Source organism: Ctenocephalides felis, unplaced genomic scaffold (assembly GCF_003426905.1).
Source record: "Ctenocephalides felis isolate EL2017-DRISC unplaced genomic scaffold, ASM342690v1 CF-g0.4_SCAFFOLD_01604, whole genome shotgun sequence".
NCBI lineage: Eukaryota > Metazoa > Arthropoda > Insecta > Siphonaptera > Pulicidae > Ctenocephalides > Ctenocephalides felis.
Window position 1 is genome coordinate 19,681,948 of NW_020537758.1, and position 26,553 is coordinate 19,708,500.

At 29.6% G+C, this 26,553-nt stretch overlaps 1 protein-coding gene and 1 long non-coding RNA gene across 3 annotated transcripts; both read right to left on the bottom strand.

Annotated features, from left to right (window-relative positions):
* Window positions 1–317: 317 nt before the first annotated feature.
* Window positions 318–2,093, bottom strand: LOC113372195. Of its 2 annotated transcripts, none has more exons than XR_003366734.1 (5): window positions 1,957–2,093; window positions 1,468–1,672; window positions 1,384–1,389; window positions 418–464; window positions 318–344 (listed from the first exon to the last, which is right to left on the bottom strand). It is a non-coding gene; the product is annotated as an uncharacterized LOC113372195 (long non-coding RNA). The 2 variants fall into 2 exon arrangements; XR_003366735.1 differs by lacking the exon at window positions 1,957–2,093 and adding an exon at window positions 1,747–1,888.
* Window positions 2,094–4,968: 2,875 nt separating this feature from the next.
* Window positions 4,969–26,553, bottom strand: LOC113373032 (disks large 1 tumor suppressor protein-like). The gene is made up of 13 exons (XM_026613367.1): window positions 26,272–26,553; window positions 24,338–24,461; window positions 22,896–23,099; window positions 22,083–22,194; window positions 21,240–21,453; window positions 19,177–19,690; window positions 17,700–17,744; window positions 17,026–17,067; window positions 9,190–9,336; window positions 8,722–8,894; window positions 7,630–7,739; window positions 6,753–6,844; window positions 4,969–5,300 (listed from the first exon to the last, which is right to left on the bottom strand). The coding sequence occupies exons 1-13, from the start codon at window positions 26,551–26,553 to the stop codon at window positions 5,194–5,196; spliced, it is 2,166 nt and encodes a 721-aa protein (XP_026469152.1). The 3' UTR covers window positions 4,969–5,193.

Here is a 26,553-nt window from a genome sequence, read left to right on the forward strand (position 1 = left end):
TTGCATTTATACTGGTTATGGATAAACACATACCCTGATTAAATGTTCCTGGTGAAGGAGTCTGTGTGCAGAGCAGCAGAAGTTGAAAGGACCTGAGAAAAAAAAGAAATTTTAGCAATGTTTGCATTTATACTGGTTATGGATAACACATGCCTGATTAAATGTTCCTGGTGAAGGAGTTAGTGTGTGCAGAGCAGCAGAAGTTGAAAGGACATTTTAGCAATGTTTGCATGTATACTGGTTATGGATAAACATACACCTAATTAAATGTTTCTAGAGAGATTTCTAGTAAAGTAGTCGGAATGAATATTCTTGCATTTTTGAATTGGCAGTTGAACCAGGATCTGGAATAAAAAAATATTAGAAATGTAAACATTGATGTTGTATAGAGATTTCATAAAAGTGTTTATGCGTTACCAAACAATCCATTGTGATGGGCTCTGTGTAGAGTTTGAATTTTCAATCTTGAATGAAAAAAATTTTATAAAAAAATGAAATAAAATAAAAAATTAACAGCATATGAAAATAGATAAGCTAAATATTGATTTTTAGACACTTAATTGAACTTTCTTCTTAGTCCCCTTCAACGAGCATTTATTCATAAGTCTAAGAAGTTCTTGTGGTCTTAAAAATGTCATTGTTTGATAAATTTCTAAGTTATTCATACTTTGAATGCTTTCCAAATATTTTGATCGTATTATTCCAGTTGACTGTTGTGTAATAATCACAGTGTCCGATCAAATATGCATAAAAAAACAAATTATGAAGTTACAAATCAGTAGATCTAGTAAAGAATAAATTAAGTATAAAATAAAATAAATGTAAACTGAATTTTCACTCGATATTACTTGGCTATTCGATACTTAACAATTTGTTTGATATGTTACGTTGCGGTTTACATGTGATTTTATCTTGATGCTCAGAAATATAGTTCTGGGAATTTACCAGCAGTTTAATAATTGCACTTGGTTTTATATGAAATGCATTAACATGAATTCACAATAATAAAAATTGAAATGTAATGTAATACTTGAAATCCACATTGCATAGACTTATAAGATTCAAACGACCACATTATATTTTAGTAGTAGTAGAATGGATTAGTGTTTGTTAGTATTTGTTAGTATTATTAGATACTAGAACTAAGAATGCAAATCATGCAAATGATCATTTGATTCATGAAAGCCAATGCTTTAATGATTTCGTAAATTTGTAAAAGATAAAGCAAAAACTGAAAGTATCAATTAATGAATATCTTGAGTAAATTCACAGTTCGATAAATACATTCATACCTAATGCAATTCCAATAAAACCACAATTAGTGCATTACAGTGACATGAAAATTGAATGACTCTGCACAAAATGCCACAAATTCAAACGTACCTGCACCTGTAAAATACAAAAGTTTTTATTAAATTATGATGAACATCTCATTAGGTATATTATTAAATAATGTTGATACGTCACCAAAGCTGCCTTCGTGAACTATGCAGTTGCTCCAGAGAAGCACAAAATAGTCATTATCTGCATCTTCATTTTCAATCAAATTCTAAGAACTATTCTGTGTAATTTCCTTCTAGTAAATGAATAAAATAGTGTATGAGCACAAAGCCGTTCTTTAAAATTCTTGATAACATGAAGATTGTGCTCCAACATATGCAATTCTTCTGATCTATAAATTGAAATGAGTTAGCACATAGTAATGATTTAAATAACACTTAAAATTAAACTATATATACAACTCACAAACAGATTAAGTCTCTCGATAAAAATGTTGTTTTATTTAACAATAGACATTATAAAATGGAATATTTACGGTGTGCGTCTATGGCACTAATTCGACTTGAGCAAGCTATATACATAATTTGTTTGACGTATGACGTAACACTGTCGAACATAAAATGAAATCCGAGCGAATCCGTAAAGCGAAATCTATTTAGCACAATTACAACATACCAAATTATCTTCCAGGCAGCAATTGGCAAGGGGGCCTCTGTATTCCACGATGTTTCTTTGATCAACTCCGATAAGAAAATGATTTTATGCCATGACATTCCACAGACTGGCATAAACCATAGATGTGCAAAAAGAACTTGTAGATATGCGACTACAGAGCGTGCGAGTTCGTGCGGTTGAATTTGGAGCTGGATGTACTCGAGCGCCTCTTTGTTTGGAAATCCAACCAAGATTTGTTTGAATCTTTAATTTTAACAACAATAAAACTGTTATAATTTAAATAAAATAACATCTCTTCATATCTATATTGATGCTCGATTTTTTTAAAGTAAGTTGTCTATTAATTTACACTGCAAGTATTTCAAAAGTTGTTAAAAACTTATATAACTAAAAATTTTTTTGGTTTTGAAGTGATATCTAAAGAATGAAAATACATTTTTAAATATACTGAGATCCTCGACCATATCATTGAGGTCAGCACAGAATCTGCCTGAAAACGCAAAAAGTTGTCAGAAAATTCCCATAAAAAACGTGATATTTACAAAAAGTCGATTTTCTGCTCTCCTGAGCAAAAAATGGACAAAATTGGAGCGAACGGGAGGCCTGACAAATGTGATTGATTCTCACTTGAACTGACATTCTTCAAAAAAAAAATCACAGTCTTTAAATATATATTAAATTTACATGCTCTAATTATTAGATACCTTTAATTTCCAAGATGTAATTTGCCATTGGATATTTGCCATACTATCAGATGATGTCAGGGCTGTATTTTCCGAGGGTTCTAATATTATTATTAGTATGTTCTTCGCATTTTTGATAGAAGTTCTCTGTCATTGAGTGTAACAAAATGGCTTATAGTTTGTAAGACTATATATTAATAAGCGGTCATAGGCTGTTAGGCCGATGTTTCGTAGTCGAGCTCGCAGTATTAACAACTGTGCGCCATATGCCATCTCGATATGTTTGATACTACAAAGACCATGGTTTGTCACTCGATTCAAAACGTGTCAAAAACATTTTTCCTTTCAATATTTCATAATATCTAATTGTCCATTGATTTATGTTTTTGTTTTATTTACATAATTTATTTGATTATTTATTTACTTGAGAAAACGTGACATAAATTTTGAAAATTGTATTTAATTAAACAATTATGAATACTGTATATCTGTATTTTGAATATGTTATGTACAATTAAGTTTAATTATATAACACTATCATTTCAATACCTTAAATCTAGCTCTAGACTTAACCAAAAATACAATTTTAAATTTCATTTTTCAAACAATAGTGTTTTATAATAAATTAATTTTCAAACACATTTTCAAATAATTGTTACTTTTGATTTAAAATGAGTATTTTGGAAAAGTTAATAGTTTCATTTATTTATTATATAACCATTATAATAATTCTTACATTTTTCACTCTTTATAACTTACATACTGCTATGCAACAAGTTTTCAATAACAATTATAATTAACTTCGAGTTTTACAAAGATTAAATATTTCAACACATTAGACAATTATGTCACTGACCTTATGTATTTACAAATATTAGAATAGCGCTTTCGTGCTTTTTATATTAGATTTCGATATAAGAATTGGATACACTTGTTAAAAATATACCGATTCTATATACAAACATATCCAAGATAATAAAGTTAACTTAATATTTCGTTCAAGAATATTAATTTCAGAGTATAATTTCTAATAAAATTTGGTCACTTTAACATTGGCAACTTCTTATAAAATTAAAATTATTTTTAAAACCTATCTCGCTTCTCAGCATCTTGAAAGTGACTAAGTTCATATAAAACAAATAATTCTATCCAATTTCTCTAGTTACTATTGAAGAACATAATTTTATTACCTCAATATTTTCAATACATTAGTATTTTTATTAGATTTATATACAATGAATCCGCAATTAATTGCAAGTTTTACAAGGTTTGATATAGATAGAAATATTACAGAATTAACTATTTATTACTATAGTTCTCATTGCTCTTGTATATGTTATATTTTTATGGCAAACAAGAAATATATGTAAATTGCAAAATTAAAAAAAATTGCATACTAATACTGAAATCGTTAATAATAAAATGATGAATAATAATAAACAAAGATCTCAGAGTCCAGTCCAAATGCATTACAAGTTTTCGTTTATGCAGTTAAAAAATATTGATTAATGCATTCCAAGGCATGAAAAAAGAATAGCAGTATTAATTTTTTTTATTAAAAACAGCAAAACAAATAAGACAAGATAAATTCCAATTTCTACAATAAACTTTTCTTTATCATACTTTTATAGAAAGTTGCATACAAATGCTTTACTATTCAAAAGTTTTTGCAAATAAAACTCCAAACTGTTAATTTAGGGATTTAAAAAATTTAGAACTTATAATCTCACCATTTCCAAATGAAAGCTACCTTAATGAAAGATTTATATAAGATTTTTTGTTAAAGGGAATTCAAAGATGTAAAATGCTATTCTTCAAACTCACCCTTAATGATAATAGCAATTTAATGTGTTGGATGCCTCAAAATATATTAATTCTTCTGTGATCTGGGTTCACAGTACTATTATAAAATAAAAAAAATCAAACTACAAGCAAAAAAGAGTCTAATGCCACCTTTAACCGTAAAATGTATGAAATTAACACTAATTTTATATTATTATAATTAAAAATAAATTATACTCATATTGTAAATAAACAAATTATTGAAGATAGCATAATATGCATAAACTTCATCAATTACAAATAACAAGCCTAAATGATTTTTCCTCTGTTAATATTTAATTGCAGGACATTCCAAAGCAAACCTAGGAATTTAGAAGTATTTGATATATAAATGATGAAATACTCGAAAGAATCATAGCCAAAAATCAAATTACAAAAAATAACAAGTTTTAGTGCATTTAAACAGAGATAGTGAAATATTTGAATGTAGTAAATTTTGAATTGATTATTTGAATTAATCCTCACAAATGTATTTAGGCTTGCGATGCTTCAGTTAAAAGTTTAAAAACCAGTCAATAAATAAAATTTAGAAGTCGCAAAGTTAAAAAAAGACTCAAAGGTCATTATTATTACAACAATAAACAAGCAACACAATTAAAATATAATCAATAAAAAGTTTTTACATTTAAGGTACTGAGCCATTAGATTTGTGAGAATTTCGTTTCGATGGAACAGTCCATGAAGTGTAGGGCCCTTTAGGCATCAGACCTTGTCACAGTGCTTCTCTAGATGGCACCCAAATGTTAGGACCTGCTTGGGAAGAAATTACTTCCTTCACTTTCAAGTAGATGTCTTCCGGTGTATCCCCTTGAATAATAGCTGTGGAAATGAACAATATATACTTAAATACAACTTGATTTTCTTGTAACGTGGAGGCTTTTAATATACAGTAGAAGTGCCATATCTTGCTTCCTTCATGCGCGTTTTCGCTATTTGTGGCAAAAAAGCGACATTATTTCTATATTCGCGTCTAAAAATTTCGTTATTCGCGGATTCCAATATGTATCGAAACCAGAATCTTTTGTAAATGCCGTCACTTTGAACTAATAAAGAAATATTTGACATAAGCCGCCTCCGTTGCCTTCGCCGTCTTCGCCATTATCGGTGTCTTTGAAATCGATCTTTCATCCTTTAGCAATAAATAGAAAATTCGGGACATTTTTTGGTTTTTGTCAAATAACTCACAAATCTTAAAAGCACCGTTTTCAGTTAGATAGGGAGAAACTACATACAATTTACTACAATTCCATTCCAACAATTATATACACTCCGATATAAAAGTTTGGAATAAAACGACTTTGAATTCGATCTTTCATTCTTTAGCAATAAATAGAAGATTCGGGACATTTTTTTGGTTTTTCTCAAATAGCTCACAAATGTTATATGAAAGCACCCTGTCTCCGTTAGATAGCGAGAAACTAGATAAAATTTACTACAATTCTATGCCAACAGAATAAAACGACTTTGAATTCGATCTTTCTTTCTTTAGTAATAAATAGAAAATTCGGTACATTTCTTTTGGTTCTTGTCAAATAACTAACAAATGTTATATAAAATCGGTTCAGTCATTTTCGAGAAAACGTTGACATAAGGTCAATTTTGAACTCAAGTCATGAAAAAGATACTCCTTTATTCTTCAAACTTTGATCAATTTCCAAAAATAAACGATTTGTCGTAGGGCGGTAATAAATATATGATCTCTATCGTCAAAAAAAGTTTCATAAAAATTGTCGAATTTTTTTTTAACAATCAATTATGAAGAAACAGCGAAGCCGATCTTTACTAAAAACTAATCAGTACAATTCCCAAAATATATCTTTCAAAAAAATTTTGAATGATTAAAATCGATTGAGCGATTTTATGAAAAACCGTGGACAAAATTTCGTTCACAGAAAATTCTAAAAACAATAAATTATTTGAAATTAATTGTTCACTTGTCTGCTAATTAAAATTTCTGCACCAAAAAAGGCTTAGCCGACCCTCTTGCAAAACTAAATACAGCGAGTTCTTATGGAGTTACTTCGAATAGATTCTTGAAATTTTGTTGAAACTCTGGTCAGCCACTTTTGAGAAAACGACGACAAAAAATAGAAAAATCGGTTCACATGCAAACACTCGACTTGAAAACATAACATAAGCATAGATTTTTTTGCAAAAACATATTTTTTCTTAGAAAAGTTAATAATGTATTTTTATTAACTATCTGCACAACACCAATAAACATCATTTCATATGATTCTTTGCGAAAACATAACAAATAAATAAATTCACCTGTAAAGTACTCTCCAAATTCTTGTTCCATCTTTAGAGCACGTTCGTAAGTTTTCTTAGACTGCTCTTCAGTCATTCGTTTATTCATTTCCCTAAACAAAAATGTTCAATAAGTAAATAAGTAAATAGAAATAAAAGATCGATATAAAGCAATCATTCATCCATCAGACAACAAGGACTAAACTTTTGAGAAATTATTTCAAAAATTTACATTTCATTATTAATTTATATATTGTTAAATTTCACATTATAATTATACGGGGCCGATTCTGCCATAAAATGGACCGATGTTATGGCAATGCTGTCACGCTGCGTTTTCTCATATAAAATTGTACTTAAAACAGTCAAAATGCAATGAGATTGTTGTGCAGTCAGGCGTTTTAGATAGAATTCCTAACCTATGAAACGCAAAAACGCCAAAAAAGGAATGTTATCATAACTGCATTTCATGTGTAAAACGCGTGATCTCACAGAAAATACATAGCATTTGCAGAGTACCATATAAATATTCCATATAAATGGTACATTTTTGTACTATTTTATATGGAAAACGCAGTGTAACATAGCCTTGCTATAACATTAGTCTATTTTACGGCAGAATCGGCCCCTACATTTATAAAGAAGTAGGTATATTTTTAATCATATTTTTTTTTTAATCAAAATAATAATAATTACATATTATATTTTTATTTATATGCTGACTTATACCATATTCAATCAATGCATAAAAAAGTTAATGCTAAAATATTATTTTATATACAGTTGTAAAGAAGAATCACTAACATCGAAAAGTAATATTAATTTTTTTGTTAATTATTAACTAACCCTGAGTAAGTCAATGAAATAAGATAAATAATAGCTATTTATTATTACTTACATAATAGATTCAATTGATTTTGGTTTGATGAATATTGCAATGGGATAAAGTTGTGCGACTTGAAGTCGTTTTATAGCATTAGCGCTCACATCTAAAATGCAATGTTTACCCTGAAAATAATTCATAAAAAATGTTAGTGATCATAAGAAAATTGTTAGTGATACCAAAACTGTAATTAATAAGAAAAGTTATCTTAATAAGTTTACCTACGACTCAAAAGTTATCTATATATCAAATTTTAGACACTATGTGTAGTATATTTCTAACTGCTAAATAAAGTATGAACAAAAAAAATATTTTTGGCACATGAACTTTCTCTATTAGACTAAAATTGTCAAGTTCGGGAAATAAATGCTAAAAATGAAGATGGAAATATTCACGAAGATTCAACTACAAATGGTTACATCTCCTTGGTATTTCCTATTTTGAGTAAAAGCTTTGGAATACTGTATTCATCTATTTATCAGAAAAATCTATAAAACGCTCTCTATTAAACAGCTACGAGCAAGGGATTTTACACTTGAGCGCAAAATCCTGCAAATTACAACTACGAACAAGCTAAAGAAATAACATTTAAAATGAATATTTATAACTCGTTCTGAATATTTTATTCATAAGGAACATTTCAGAAAAATTCAAAAATATACGTTGACATTATAGATCACGTTTAAATTATTTCGGTTTCACAAAGCACTGTTAACTCATGTACATAATTTATAAATAAAAAAGGAAATTTAGGCGGGGTACTACTTAACCACTCCACTGTGGCACTCATTCAACTGTGCGCTACGCTTATATGCGACTTATAAATATTCATTTTATTCTGGCATAAGTAGTCTAAAAATATTCTTAATATGTTGAAAGATATGATTTTAATACGCATTTCGAGTATACTCGAAAATACACAAGATTTAGTCTGGTTACAAACAACCTTAATCTATTTGAATGTCGGTACTTCCCTACATTTTCACTTGTCGGTAATAAAAAATGTGGTATTATTTAGGACGATGTGAGCATAAATTAGTACAAGAATATTAAAAGATGGAATAGATAAATTATTTATTACTATTGTTATAATTTTAAGTAGCTCACCTTTTCTGCAACTTGACGAACAGAAGCTACAGAAGTTCCATATAAATTATCATTGTACTGTCCTGCTTCAATAAACAAATGATTTTGAATATCACGTTCCATTTGTTCGCGGGATGCCACGAAGTGATAATCTCGACCATCCACTTCATAGCCTCTCTTCGGTCTTGTAGTATCTAAAAAGAATAGAATAAAATTCTGATATAACCTAATATTTGAAGAATAGTTTTCCAAACTTGTTTGTATCGTGGACCCTTGGCGCATTGCTATAGACTGTACTAAAGTTTTGTGTATTTAAATGTTTACTTTAAAGTAACAATACGTGTTATGTTATGTTTCAACATAATTGAATTAATAATGACAAAATGAAGTAAGTAAATGTTTAATTTAATTTTCAAAATATCTACTATCTATTATTTCTATCATTGTAGTTTTCTAATGTTTTCTATATAATATTTAACAATTACTTACGAGGTACGCAGCTGCCGAATTTTTCGGGAAATTCGGAAATCAAATCATCATTGACGCGATCCTTGAGCGGTCCTAATATTATGACTGGTCTGGTGTAATTTATAGTCAATTGTTGCACAGCTTCATAAGAAAGAACGTTTTCTTCGCCTGAATCATAAGAGAGAGTTAATAATTTTCTAATTAGTTGCCATTTTTAATCTATAAGTCTTAGAAATTTAAAACTTCACTAATACTTATAAGCAAAAATAAGGAAAGACTTTATTTAAAAATAATTTTCGACATAAAAATTAGATTTTTTTTTTTTTTTATAAAAGTCAGTTATAAAAAAAATAGTATTCTTTGATAAAATTATAATGACGTCATAAACTACTTGATTAGCCAAACAATACAAAATTAATTTATATAGGTATATTAATTATATTTATTTAAATGCTATTATCAAATGAAAGTATAAATCCTTGTCTTTACTTTGGTTAAAAAAGTGATGTAAGTGTATAAAGTCGCCTGTTGCATTGTACAATAAAACGTACATTATGTTTTAATTATAATTGACAAATTACAGTATTAAATATTATCTAATGCTATGAATAAATAAAATTAGTCATATTTAACAAACATGCGCAATACTTAATTACAAGCATTCACTCACATTTAGAATCTTAGGGATTGAATTAGATTATCAAATGTGCATTGGTAACAACAATAATACAAAAGCTATTTTATAAAATACCAATTTTTAACAAGATCCAAAAAAACAATTAGATCTTTTCATATCATATATAACGAGCAACCCTCAAAAGACATACCATAAATCTACATTTAGAATTTAGATGCCACAATACTAGTATAAAATTATGTACTAAATTTTGAAACTTCAAAAATATAGAATAAACTATTTGAATGTTATTTCATTCTTCGTTAAAATAAAAATCGATAATAATAAGTATTTATGGCAAACTGAATCCTTGGACCGTGCGTGTCTGGACAATATTAATATACAGGGAACTACCAATAGTGATTCAAAAGATCTGCACAATAGACTAGAATTGATTTTGTGGAAAGAATGTTAAACTAACGACCATTTACACAATACTATCAATTTTCGTTAGTGTTCGTGGTAACGTAATGTAAATCTATCTAAATCAATATTTACCGGTGACGACTAACATACTAGTGCCGGATAATATTAAAAAGTTATTAATTGAGAATGAAAAATACTTAACATACGGAAAATGCTAAAAAATATTTAAATCCGCAGGAATTTAGTTATGGACCGCGCTTTTCATGTAACAAACACGAAATTTTACTAAAATATACTACTTGTAAGTAGTAGGAAGTAGTCTGGCCAATACGCCAAAACCTCAATGTTATTCGGCTATCTAATATTATCTAATACTCCGATTATTATTTTTATTTTGTAGAGAAATCCAATAAATATAAAAAAATCTTCAACTTGAATACTGAATTAAACAAAGATGAATATGCTTTATATGTTATTTTTGGCAGGTGAGAGTCAAGTTTTAAATTCAATTAAAAGCGCCATCCAAGAGTATGTGCCTCTAAAATATATTAGTTTAAAGTTAAATAGATAATTAAAATTTGCAGAATACAAGTACATGGCTATAAAATATTGGAATAGCAAATTTTATCAGAAAGCCTAATAACTGCTACAGAATATGAAAACTGAAATATCTAAATATGAATTTATAGAAGAGTTCTGCAGCATATAACAACAAAACAAATTAAGGAAATAATTCATTTCATGCAAACTAAATACAACATCAGTTTCAAATTGAAACTTTCATATAACAATTGACAGCAAGTATTCCTAATTACTGTATATTCACGTGAAATTTTGTATTTACATGAATATCTATATTCATCGCAATGTTTTAAAAGCGCGATGATACTGCAGCACCCTTTTTTCCAATCAGTTGCGGTCAAAATAACAGAAATAAAAACTTAAAAACAATATCCGGCACTGTTTACAGATATTAAAAACTGTACGTGTTTACAATATGAATAAAATTTTTGTTTCTACTTAATAACTAAATCGAACACTATTAAGATGATTTCATACCGGCGACACAGAATAGCAAAACCTAACAAGATAAGATTCAAATTTTGTGTTGAATCAATCCTAAAGTACCATATTTTATCTCTAGTGACGGTTGAAAACTTAGTAAAATGAAAACAGATATGTCAAAAAAGGTGTAATGTTGAAAAATGCAATATCATCATGACTTTAACCAGTTAACTGAGGCGGCTTCTTGAACGGTATGCACAGATTAAAATATAGAATTAAATAGATGCATTTATTTACAAAATTGTAAGATTTACTAAATTCTTTTTCTTTTAACATAAAGATATAAACTATAATTTATTACATATAAAAGTATAAATTCAAGATTATTCTATAAAGTGATACGAACTTCCTAGAATATTACAGGCCTACGAAAAGTAGTTTAATGTAAAATCTTTAGTTATACATATTCTGTGTTTAGTATTGCACACTGTGGACGTGCACTCTTAAATAAAATATATTTTTATTAAATTAAATTAATAATATGTACATACTATACGTTTGTTTAAAGCATATGAATTGCTTCGGTCAGTTTTTTGGTGAAATTTTCAAAAAGAAAAGATGAATTTGAATAGCTAAATTTTAATTCTTCTTGATGAAGTCGATTATTTGCACATATCAGAACGATCTTGAAACTGGCCTTGAAGTAAAAAGCCACTCAGAACTACTTATTTTACCGGAATATTCTGAACATATTGAAATTCAAGATTTTATTTTTTTCAAAAATCACAATTTAAATATCCAACATTACTTCATGACGATTACTATAGGTGCTCGTCAATCACAGTTAACTGGGTAAAGTATTCTCGAGTTTGCGATAACTTTCATTTGAACAGTTTTTTTTATCAAATCTATATATAGTTATAGTTTTACAATAATAATAATATTTTCGGTTAAATATTCAAAATTTGAATCTGCACTTGTCGCCATATGGTAGTGTCGCCGTATGAACGTATCCTTACGAAAACTAAAAATTCTCAGACAAGACACAGTGAGTTTACTATATTTTTCCAATACGACAAAATAATGAAAAAAAAAAAGATGTTTTAAATATTTAAGAGCACTAATATAATATGCATTGCGATGAAAAATAAACTGGTGACTAATCTCGAATCAACAATATCGAGAGGAAATAAAAAATAAAAATTTAAAAATTAGTTGATACAAAATCAAGTGCGGTTCGGTCCTAGCGACAAGAGACAACGATCTTTTTAGCCGGACTTACTGTCACTGCTTTCCGTGTTTTCGAGATAAATCAACTCGATCTGATGCATATCGGGAAGCTCTATGCGATACACGATCTCCCCGGTGCCTGGGGAGATCAAGTGCGTCAGAAGGAGAGATAAAAGATAAAAAGATAAAAGATAAAATGTGAAAAAGATAAAGGAAAACTAAAAGGAAACGACTCACACGCCGTTTGTGACATCAACATACGGACGGCATTTCGTGCGCAGCAAGATATACTTGATATATAAAGCATTTCAAGAATACAAAGTTCTTTGAGAAACTGAATATAATATAAATACACAATGAAATTTATATATATATATATATATATATATATATATTATAGAGAGAGAGAGAGAGAGTAGGGCGGGGCCCAAAGGTCCAATCTGACTTTGAGCAATTTTATTACGAAAATAAAATCAATTAACGAAATGGTTTGGTGAAAATACTCGAGTCTTAAATAATGATAAGACCCAAATCATATCTTTTTGTACAAAAAATCGTTTATCCAATAATATCGCAAGTATCAAAGTTTCTTGGTATTCATATGAATAATAATTTAAATTTATCCAATAATATTACTTCTTTAACCATCAATAATTCAGCATATGACTTTTCGCAAGTATCAAAGTTTCTTGGTATTCATATGATTAATAATTTAAAGTGGTATGATCATATCTCTATCTCACTATCACCAACTTTATCTAAAACATGTTTCATGTTGCGCACCCTAAAACCCAAACTCGGTTTAAATTGCTTACTTTCAGTTTATTATAGCAACTTTTATTCTCACGTTTCCTACGGCATCCAATTCTGTTTTTTTTTTATCCGAACTAATTAAAATATTTAAGCTTCAGAAAAGAGCTATTCGAGTAATTTTTTCCTTGCCCAGTAAAGCCTCCTGCAGACCCATATTTAAAAAACACAATATTCTAACGGTCCCGTGCATTTTTCTGCTGGTAACATTATCTTTCATCAAAAACAATTCGAAACTTTTCGATATGGCTTCGTTCTCCTCAAACTACAACACTAGACATAAACTTATTAAGGAGCGCACATATAAATTAGCCAGTTCTTTCAATACGATCGACGGTCTAGGTATTCAGCTTATGAATAAACTTCCACTCAATATCCGAAACTTAGACAGTAAAAAAATTTATACCCTTCCTAGTTAAACTTTTTAAAGAATTAGCTTTTTATGACATTACTGAATTTTCTCAATTTGATTTCAATAACTATTTTCTTGCATAATCGTTATCCTTTATCTATGTAGTCTGAACATTTGATCGCCTGTACAACCATGTTTTTTAATTGCTATTTTATTAATTTAAATTTTTACGGTTTTAAATGAGTATAACTTTCAACCTTGTGCAAGAATTTTGAGCTTGACTCGTGGTCAAATAGACTTTAATATGATAAACTTGATGATGAACATTGTATTTAATGTTCGAATGCTTTTTTTCAGCTCTTTTTTCAGAAGTGTAATTCAATGATTATTATAAAATTACTGTCCTTTTAATATTAATTATGAATAAGCTTGACAAGAGCCTGAAATATTATCTATTATTATTGATTACGGCTTGCTTATGAATAAATAAATAAATAAATAAATTACATCACTACAAATACCACATATCAAACAAACAACTATCTGAATATGTTCATCATTGTAGAAATATGTTATTTTGCCATTTTTCAAAGAAGCTTTCAATTGGTCATTTATACCCCATATACGGGGTACTACTTTCTAACTAAAAATATAGTTTTGTTATAAATTTGCAATCCTGGCTGCTTATCTCCTAAATAAATCTACGCTTTGCATGTTTTTGAGATAATGGTGGAACTACACAATTTTTCAGCACTAACAGCACTAATGTTAAAATGCCAACTTTTGGAGGCAGTATTTTCCCCATCATCATCGAAAATTTATTACTGTTTCAACCGTGCTATAATTGCTGTTAGCAAACAGACTACCCAATTATTAACTTCCGAAGCAAAAGTTTTTCACGAGAAAATCCGATTTGCAAGATTTTTTGTCAGTGTTTTCGTATAAATTCTCAACCTATTTTAAAGACTTTATTCAAAAGATATCATTTGGAAATTGTGCCGATTAGCTTTTGGCAAAGCGCTGTTTATCGTAACTGATTGCCATTGTTTTTTTGACGATTTTAATGAAACCTTGTATAATAATATTAAACCATTTGTCAAAAATAACAAACATGTTTGAAAAACTTGCTCAAATTGCATAACCAACCTTAGTTTCTCACATTATAAGCTCTATAGGAACTCGGTTGTTACTATTTCTAAAAATATTAAAAATAAAATATCTACAAGAACCTGAATGATCGTTTACAGTTTTAAAACTTAATAAGAAACACTTTACAATACGCACGAAATGCCGTAATTGATGTCCAGCTAAATGAACCGAATAAATGATTTGATAAATGAATTATTTAAAAAAAGCTACTATAACATTGCTGACTCGATAGATATGCATGTATATAATCGTTACAAATTGAATTATATATTTTGAAATTTCATATAATATCGATAATATTTTTGTAGTGTTGCATTTATAGTTTTAGATTTGCGCACACACAACTTTGCGATGCAATTAAATTCATACATGCACGATTAGAATTTAGCAGCAAAATATGAAAATATATAGTTATTTTACACATTTTTTGAACAGAAACCGAACAGACGGTTTCTTACAGTCAAAATTTTAAGAAATATGCACTAACAGCATATTTACGAAGCTGAAGTTGAATTTAAAAATAATCATTTTTATTAGTAATCCAAAGCCAACAATAAACTTTCGGATGAAAAATATTCAAAATATCCAATGTTTTAAATTTGTATTTCACAATTTATTGATTCTTTTTAAAAACATTTGTAAATTCAAATTCAGCGGATTAATGTATAAATAGTGCAGAAACTAAAACAATATGAATATTTCAAAGTTCGATCATTAAATGTTAACATTTGTAATTTGAAATATTGACTATTTTTTAAGTTTTGAAAATATTTGTATAATAAATTTTGCATACGATATATTAACCAACTGAATAAACTATTTCTTCATCGCCTACCTCTAAGCAGTTATAAATCTAATATGATCCAATTCAATAATTTAATATTCATATGCAATACTTAAAAATGAGATCTTATTAAAAACACATTACAATATCATCCAAACTATTTTACTAAATTTTAGCAGATATCACATTTCTTCCTGCGTGTACTATATTATACTAAATTATTACTAATCTAATTGGCATAATCTGTAAAAATATGTTTATATATCTAATATAAGCCTCATATTTCAAGCCTAACATAAATCATAAAGTTAGGAAATATGTTTGAAAAACGAACCACGAACCGTCACTTAGTCAAACAACAGCACCAAATAGTTGCAAAAATTCATAACTCAATCGCTGTAGTAAATTCTAATGTAATAAATAAAATTTTTGATAGAAAAAATCATATTATGAATATCTTGTGAACTATTTATATGTCAAATCATATAAATTGGTAAAGTACTTAACCATATTCCTTGATTTCCAAGTACCAAAACAAGAAGAAGGAATAGTGGTATAACCAATTCTGAATCGATCATTTATTATCTCTACATTTTTTAGATCTACTAATAACTGGAAATATTACTTAACGCTAATTTAATTTAAAAAAAGATATGTAAAACGTTTGATTAAAAATAATTTCACTATATTTTAAGGAATCATTTATAATAAATAGCAATCAATAAGTCAATGTAAATTATTGAAGTTTTGTCAATAAATTTGAATAATTTCAGTGTAATCAATAAATCATTATAATAATATTAATTTCTGAAATGAAAACGAACAGTCGTACAAATAAAAAAATAAACAGATTATTTTTTGCGCAATTTAATATTGTTAAAGTTTCTCACAGACTGTTTTATTAAGTGAATCATTTTTCTCGCTATTCGATTCCTCTAGTTTTGTCAATTATTATACAATCTAGTTTTTTGAGACTACAGAGTGATTGAGCAATGAAGTAATATATTGCAATAAAAATAATAATTACCATCACACCTCAAAAGCTGCGTTTTAATCTTGCGAACATTTAAAATGCATACAAAGATGCTACATAAACGCATAAAATATTTTATATAAAATAAAACATTTATTTATTAATACATGACAACTATTCGATGCGCTCAATTATAAAGAATCCTGAAGTTTTAAATAACGATACTACCAATATAATTAAAATATATAATGTAGCTATATAGTTTGTAGTATCGAAGAACTTTCTGATTGAACTATCCCGCAGAAAAATTAGATATTAATTTCTACAACAGACACACAGACAGCACACATTTTCCTTATATTATGAAATAAAAGAACAGATCACGCACGCCCCACATTCAACGATTATTATATAGGTATCCGTTAATTTATTTCTACATAAAGGTAACAGTACATAAAATCAATTCCATTAAAAAATATTTTTTCTAAAAATTCAAAATGCACATGACTTACCATCGGGATTTGCTTCATCTTGAGTGTAGCACAACATAAATGCTAAAAAAGAAAATTTGGGGTCAAACAGAGGAATGATTACAAGTATATAAGATATAATTTGAATACTTGTAAGGATCAGGGCACATGCTCATTTCCTCAAGTATTATGAAAAAGTTAGTATTGTTTATTTTATTAATTTGTAAGAATATTAGTGCAATTATAATATAAAATATATGAATATTATAATATTGCATGTTGCAAAAAATTTAACTTTTTTAAATAAATAATTTTTTTAATCCGATTGATAAAAATATTGGAACTAAATAATTTATAAACTAAAAGATATTTACGTTATTTAAAAAATAATATATGCAAAAAATCTTGTAAATTGAAATGAATTTTATTCGGAGTCGTTTCATTGATAGTAAGTTGTATGAATGTATTAAAGTAAGTAACAAACAAAAAATTTTAATGAAGACAATTATTATAAAATGAAGATAATTAAAGAAAAAAAAACATAATAATTCTATGCAAAGAAGTGGCCAAGTAATGTCAATGGTAAACAGTTTGCATGCAAATTAATTAATTAAATTTTTATATAATCATGATATGCATATATCTTTTTTATAATGCGATTTTACATAGCATTTTTGGCCACTGCTTTGAACACATTCATAAATAATAATACTTACTATGAGATTCATTATCATTAGATTCGACACCATGTTGATTAGGGGCTGTAATGTAATAAATAAAAATAAACAAAACCAAAACAAGTAACAAAATAGTGCAATAAACAAAATTAATAATAACTTTCAATAAATGTTAATTAAAGAAAAAACAAACTCAGATCAAATAACATCAGAGCAATATTAATCATGACATTAAATGTCAATTAAATACCAAAAACACTAAAAAATATTTTAATAATAAATAGCAAACAATTTGCTAAAAAAATAAAGACCAAGAAACAAAAAAAACATATGTCTACTTCATCAGAGTTATGCTGTTACCATAAAGTATGTATCACACATAGAACTTCAGCAAATTCATCAAAAATTTTTGGAGGGTATATAATAATTATTGTTGCTGAAGATGAACTGCTAGCAAGATGTAAGAAAAAGTGAAAGTTCAGAGCAAAGTTAATGAAAAGTTAGTGAAAAATAAAGAAAACCCTAATTATGAAATTTCTGGTTTAAATTAAATTTTTAAGGGGGCATTCTACTGTAGAAACATGAATTTTGCCCGGTTTTTGAAGCGCTGTATAAAGAAAACAAATAATATTTTTACTATCGATTTTTTTATCATTTGTTAATTGATATTTTATTATTACATAAAAAAATATTAAAAAAAAATTCGAATTCACAAAGTTATGAGCAGTCAAAGTGGGGGCTCAAAAAAAAAAGAGGGTGTCCTGGCGTGCATGATTCCAACCCTCCTGGTGATCCGAAACATAAAAAATAGATGAATTCTTAATTATTATAGATGCCGCTATCGTATGAACTTTGGATAAGTTAAAAAAACTTTTGTTTGAAAAAAATTTTTTTTCATATTTTTTTTTTAACTATTCCGAATTTTTTTAAAATACTAAATGAAAAGTTATAGTTTTGGGAAAGATCCATGCGATAAAGCGATGTATATAGAAGATCCTCTCCAAATTTGGAGTAAATCGGTTAATTAGAACTCGAGATATCCTTACCGCCAGCTCGAAAAAAGTAGTTCCGAGAAAAACGCGTTCCAAGTTTTGAGACTCGGTCGGACCCGAACCGAGGCCACGTCACTAAAACGGCTATAACTCAGGAAATAATAGTAATTTTGAAAAATCCTTTTAATGATATATTTTTGAATAACTAAACTTTGAAAATATGAAAACAAATTTTTTTGATTTTTTCAAAATTCTACAGTAGAATACCCCCTTAAGTCAGATAAATTCAATACCTATTCTGCAAAACTATTTTAATTTAACAGTACAGATAAAGTAAGAAAAAGCTGTACACATTAAAATTACATGTTAAAATCCCCAATTTCAAATATTAAACTATTAAATTTAATAAATTTCGAAATATATTAAACCATTTTGTGGCAGGCAAATAAGTTTGACGAACAGAAAGAATTTCATGAAGTATGTTTAATACATACATAATAACTCAACAAGCACATAATACTCACGTTCCTGATCAGATCCATCCTCGCTCTTATCATCTTTAGACTTCATAAATGGAAACTTTCTGCTGAATGCAAAGTTATTTTTCTTCTTCCTATCGAGCGTGCTTTGCTTATCCCCAACTTGTCCAGGCTGTTGTCCCTGGAACTTCACGCTGCGATCTCTGGCCTTCTGTTTCCTCTCCCAACGTTTGCGAGAAGGAACTATGCCAACCGTACCTTCATCAGCACCTCCTGGAGGAGGTACCCGGCGAGCCTGCCACCATTCGTCGTCGCTGGCGTTCGTCACGTGTAAAATATCGCCGTGACGGAATGGCAGTCCGCGTGACGGAAGACCGTCATCGCGGTTCGGGTCGTAGTCGAATAACGCGCGCACGAACAAAGTGCGTTTTTGCGAAGTGCGCAGCAATGTGCCGCCCGATGTGCTAAGTTTTTGCTTTAGATCGGTTATTTTGGCCTCAAAGCGGTTATAATCATCCGGACGATACTGTGCTATTATTGTCACCGTCTGTCCGGTACTCTGCAAAGTTATTCATGATTAATTTTATGGTTATATCAAAAATAATGCACGGGTTTGGAGGTAGTATAGAAAACTGCTCAGAGGATGAGGATATCTTGCAGAAAAAAGATCATGTTGGATAGTACTTACTTGTTAATTATGACGAAAAAAATCATATAATTCAAGTATATTACTTCTTAAAAAATGAATAAATGTAACAATATTTATTATAAAATCGTGATATGTAGCATGTTTTTTGAATTCTTGAAACGCAACCCCTTTTTGTACTAGTTCTTTATCCCTTATAACACGGATTCGCATAACACGCTAGTTTTCTGGAACGTAACTACCGTGTTGTACGGGGGTTACTTATATATAGTATTTCTATATACCAATTAGAGATGGGCTTATCATATCCGAAGCTGGATCGACTCGGATTTGACTCCGCTTCAGGGAGAAGTTATATCCGCTTAACAACTCCACGACTCCGACAGCTTTGAAACCGAAATACTCGACACAAATGTGTTCTATAGTACACTGTTCATGTATCTAAGGATGTGTCAAATCCCGTTAATTATTTGAAATAAAAATTTATGAATAATCAATAAAATAATTTTTCTAAAAAATTCACGAATAAATGGCGGATTGTAAAATTTTTCGGTCGACCAGATGATCGACTCAGTGACTCGTATTTTTAGCAGTGTTGACCAAAGTAAAAACGCAAAACTTAAGAATCAAATTCAATTTAATGATTTCCTTTTGATGAGAAAATAATTGATTTTTTGGATTAATTTTATATAAAAATTATGTAGCAAACTTTGTAATAAAAGCAAAACATAATACTTCTGCTTTCAAAATTTTTCTTCTGCTATTTCCATTTGAAAATTAATATTATATCGTGTAGTTCGATTAGCATATTATTACTTTTACACAATTATATAATTGTGTAAAAGTAATAATATAATACTGAATATTTTTTACTGCTTAAATACTAATGATATCACTGATAAATTTTGTACTCTAAAGTGTTGTTATTTCAGGCTATGGAAAAACAAGATTAAATAAATGTATTTCGTTTCGTATATTATTCGGTATGTATATAAAGATTGTCGTAGTTAGAAATATCACCCCTTACTATTCAATAAATTATACATTTGAGCTATTCACACTTGAATACAATTTCATTGTTCTGTATCTTTAAAGTAACATTTTTGTATTTTCTGGAAAATACACAATGGTATTTATTTTGACTTTTATACCTAAAAAGGTCATAAAACGGATTGCGAGACAAGAAAGTGACCGCATCCTTCCCAAAGCAAAAGATGAATGCCTGTGCGAGTTAACAGATTTAATACCAGTTTAAAGAAGTCGGATATGACATATCCTGTGAAACAACTCCACTCGGATTCACTCCGAGGGAGGAGTTGTATCGGAATGATAACTCCGGAGTGAGTTACCATCTCTAATACCAACTAATTTAAAATTTTCGGTTGCAAATCAAAACTTGTCTCTTATTAATAAATGCATGAGTTCGTTTTGCAAATTATTACATTTCGATAAATTTTCCTACCTTCAATGTTTGTGCAGCCTCCTCGTGCGTTGCGTTGCGCAGATCAACTCCGTTAACGCTGATGATCTGGTCGCCACGACGCAACTCACCTCCAGCATCCGCAGGTCCACCGGCCAAAATAAATGATACAAAAATGCCTTCACCATCTTCACCGCCCACGATATTAAAACCTAAGCCACTATTGCCTTTGTTAATAACAATTGTACGGGGCTCCCTAGAAATATAAAATAATACTTAAAACTTTTGTTTAACAATGCAAAAATAAATACAATGCTGATAGTGCAGTAATAATTACTATATCGGTATATATAAGCACTATTTAACCAAGTGAGCTTTTCGAATTAGAGAAAGAATAGAATCCTGAGATATTTTGTAAGTCTCATGATTTCAATAGAAATTACCAAGCTGTAGATCAAAAGTACTATTTCAATATATTATTATTATAGTATTATTTGAACCATGATCAGAACTTATAGTTCTATGAGCTCTTGTGGTGATTTATTTAACTAACTACGTTGGTTTTTATAGATGACAACCAAAACAGTTGTTTCTCATATTTATGTGATGAACTTTATTATTACAATTTCTGTAATAAATTTTGAATTAATACAGAAAAGGCAGGTTAGGGCTCTTTTTACTTGGAAACATACTGCTATCCATATTTCCGAGTAAAACCGATGCCACTACTATTTGACATCAAGTAGCTCTAGACAAATATCGACATTGAAATCCCATAGCTCTAACCAATCACGTGCGTGACCATTTTATATCATAGAATTATATACACAAGCAAAATAAATTAACTTGCTAAGTTATAAACCACATGTAAAATAAATTAAATACCTAGAGATATCTTCCTGGCTTACAGCTCTCGGTGTAAGAGGTCTTGGTAAAGTTTGTGAATGATGTAAATTTGCTGTAGAAGCCCGCAACGGTGCGCTGTCGGTCACACAATCTAAAATGATTAATGAAAATCAAATAAAAATAAATCAATCACTATACAGTAGGCCCCCGCTTTACATGGCACTCTGGGTACACGGTTTCCATACTACACGGAGTTAAAAATCCGACATCCCTCCGACTGCACGGACTTTCTATTACACGGTTTTTGTTCAACAGCGCATAAATTCCTTGCGCAACCTATGAGTGATTATAGGAATTTGATATCAAAATTCAAAAGGGTGTTAATGTAAGTTTTGTTATCGACTTCTATCTTTTAGACATGTCTGATTATATAATAGCTGTCTAAAAACACGTTTGAGCTGACTACTGCATCGCGCCAATTTTTGAATATGGTGTCAATGTCCTGCAAGTCATTTCGTCTGTATTACTCCTACTTCAAGTTGTAATTCTTGGTGCGATTTGTACCAACTCTGAGTCTATCATAGCACGGTTCCCATACTGCACTATGTAAGGTTTCATAGAACGCATTACCAATTAGCCTGAATTGTATGTTAAATACGAGGTTTTTATAGCACGGTCCCCAAACTGCACGGTACGCAGTTGTCACGTAAAGCGAAGGTTTACTGTACCTCATTTTAAGTAATAACGGGTGAATGTCAAAGTTCCAAATCAATTTATAAAATGAGACAATTGCAAGGCAGATGAAAAGTTCAATAAAAAAGCAATATAATTCTAATCAGTATTACAACTGACCAGGTCGGTGTTCGGTTTTTCCAATGAGCAGCACAACTCTATCCGTAGTCGCTTTAAGCGTCGCAACCGCTTCTTCGTGTGTCACGTTTTGAAGATCTCGTTCGCCCTGCGCCGTGTTTCGCACCGCCACTAACTTGTCACCGACCGCCAGGCGGCCATCGGCATGTGCTGCGCCGCCTTCCATAATTTTTGTAACGTAAATTCCTGCAATTTAACATAATATTACTAGTCCTAGTAGATCATAATATTACTAGTACCTAGTAGATCATAATATTACTAGTATTAGTAGTCGCTTAAGACTCCATGCGGTATGATAACAATAGGCCTACCGGAAAGTTGTGTACGATTGTGGAATAAAACAAAGTACTTTATTTCTCTCGCCATTTAACATTCTTGAACAATATAATTGTAATTATTGATAACCATCTCTTTACAGCGTGAGGGCAATCTGTATATCCCATCATTTTTGAAAAATGTTCTATCTTTGATACAAAAAAATGGAACCAGTCCTTATTTTTGAACATCTTCATTTTTGAACTTTTTGCTTGTCACATAATTTTGTGATGATCTGAAGGTGCTTTATATTAAAGACGTTATAAAATCAACTGTCATCATAAATTAGAAAAGCACTCCATTTCACTCGTTGCTCCGCTGCCCCATGCTCCAGATGAACTTTATTATAGTTTATTTACCATGTCAATGTGTACATTAAGCGATAAAAATATAGAGCCAAACATGCAATAAACGTGGAATGAATGATGTTATAAATTCGGACAAAAAATTCCGGTAGGTCTATATATAGCATTTATTTTTCATAATAGATTATAAAATTTCATATTAATACAAACATTTAACCAATAGTTTGTGTGACTTGTAGTAGTGGTTTTAATAGCCTCTAACAAACGTTTCGATTAATAGATAATGCATAAATTGTCAAATTATAAATTAACAAAGCATTTAATCATACTGAAATATAATACATAGCTGTGCTATAAATTTTATTTCAGCAAATAACGTGCTATTGTGCACGGCACGTAATTAATTTCAAATTAAATGTCCTAAAAGTGTTTTTTAATGACGAGTCAAATTATTTATTTAATAAAAATGATTATTTGTTTTGTTTGTATTTATTAACAATGAATAATTAATTAAATTCAAAATCAATTCACACGTTCGCAGACAGTAAAAGTTCAAGCACAGTACAGAAATTACAGTCACATTTAAAGCGGTCGTGAAATTTGATTAAACACAGTTTATGAAAGAAGTTTTAATCGTTATATAAGAGTAATGCTTCTATTTTACTCAATATGCTTGCCCAAGCTCATTAGTGACTATCAGTTAGTCATTACCTAATTATTTTCTTAATTATTGAAAATAATGCAGCAAATAAAACGTGTAATCCTTCATTAATACTACTTAACTGATATTACATATTTACATACCATTATCTCCAGGTATGTGTTGATTGCCAATACCACCAGCAATACTAAAACCAAGTCCCTTATCACCTTTTACCAATTCCAATTCCATAAGGCGAGGACCAGCAGGACGGCGTCGTTTTATCAACTGAAAAATATTACATAGTTAAAAATTGACAAAAATGATAATCACATACCTCAGTACAACAAAACAATGTTAGCACGTTAAACGTCACGATAATACCAGAAAAAAATCATATGGGCAATGGTAACTTTATTAGATAATTTAGTTAAAAACCTATCAGGATAAGTTCACAACGACGATATTTGGAAAATTTAATAATGTTACATAATAAGCGCATATCATAGTTTGTCTGCAGAGAACGATAATATTATATTCATTACGCAATATTATCATTGATTCAATTATAACGTACATTAAATACCATGATCAATGAGGTCACTCATTATATATGGTTCAATTACAAATGTATGCACATCTATAATAGCAAATAAACTAACTAAATTACTATCGGGAGGAATTTAATATAAAACAAAATTATTCTAATAATAATCAATTATTTTAATTCTAATAATAATCAATTAATCATTGATGATAATATATAAAGGTATTTTAATGAATATAATGAATATTATATTACTAATTTCACAGATTTTCAAGGAAAAATATCCTTATCATTAATTTATTTCATACTTAAAATAAAATCATCATCATTATCACTCCGCTGCTTTCAAATCAAACATAACATTTAACATGGATTCTGTCATTATTCCAATCTATTCTACAAATTTTTAATACATACACACACTTAAAATAATGTTTTCAGTACAATACGAAAAAACGTGCAATCCTTCATTAATACCACTTAACTTAAATTAAGGGTGTATTCTGGTATGCAGGCATGATTTTTATCCGGTTTTTGAAAGGCAAACAATATATTTACTTATTAATATCATACATTTTTTGCCGGGCAAGTTAAAAGAATATTTTTCCAAATCTTTTTTTTTTGATATTCTCGATTTTTTTTAATATTAAAATTCGAAATTTGGGGATGACCATAGTTCATAATAAAGACAAGTTTTTAAAGAAGACTCTGTAAATATTTCAAGTAAATAGAACCAGCAGAAGTTGAGAAATCGTGGGTATCGTATTGAAAGACAGTTTCGAGAGAAAAGAAACAAGAGGATTTTCGTACATATATCTCCGAAAATAAAGAAAATTCTCTTGTAAACATATTCTTGAAGAGCGTAAAAAAATCGATTTTTTTAATTCTAGACCAGAGTACCCCTTTATTGTGATCCGTAGAAATTACTATATTTAATAAATAGATTTTATGTAAACATATTCCAAAGCATGAAATTACGGTTTGCGCTTACAAACATTGGACACATTGTGATTATAAACAATGAAAGCATAGTTTGTACTTATAAATATACTTAAGTATATAAAAATGTAAAGAATTTATTATATCCCAAACTTTTATATCGAATACGCACGATATGATTGATTCATTTCTTAGGGGGCGTCCATTAATCACGTGAGGTTTTTAGGGGGAGGGGGGTTTGACAAAAAATCACGAAATATCACGTGGGGGAGGGAGGGGTATAGTAAGATATCACGTGTATTTATTTTTTAAATATTTTTTTTAAAAAAGTTCAAGCATTTTCAAAAATAATTAAAAAAAATTTAGTTTTTTACGTACCTAAAAATACACGTGATGTTTGGTGGGAGAGGGGGGGTAATTTTGAATATCACCATGTATCACCAAGGGGGAGGGGGTCTAAAAATCCTTAAAAAATAGCTCACGTGATTAATGGACGCCCCCTTATTCGAAGCAGTTATTGAAAAGTTAGTTATGTGGCAGCGCACCGCCGGTTGTTTATTCGACTTTTCTTTCTCTATCCAGTAAAATACAATAGAATCATCTTTTACCCACCAGTTTGACTGTGTTTCCAGCTCTCTTGAGCGCTTCGACCGCTTCCGAATGCGGTACGCCCTGCACGTCGCAATCGTTGACGCGCAATATGCAGTCGTCGACCGCCAGCCGCCCGTCCGCGCAGGCCGCTCCACCTGGGATCAGTTTCGTGACATAGATCGAGGTGTCGCGTTCCACGTGCGGATTGTCCGTGCCGCCCGCGATGCTGAAACCGAGGCCGGTGTCGCCGCGCTCGAGAACCACTTCTTGGATTGTCCATGACGCAGGATCGTCACCATTCAT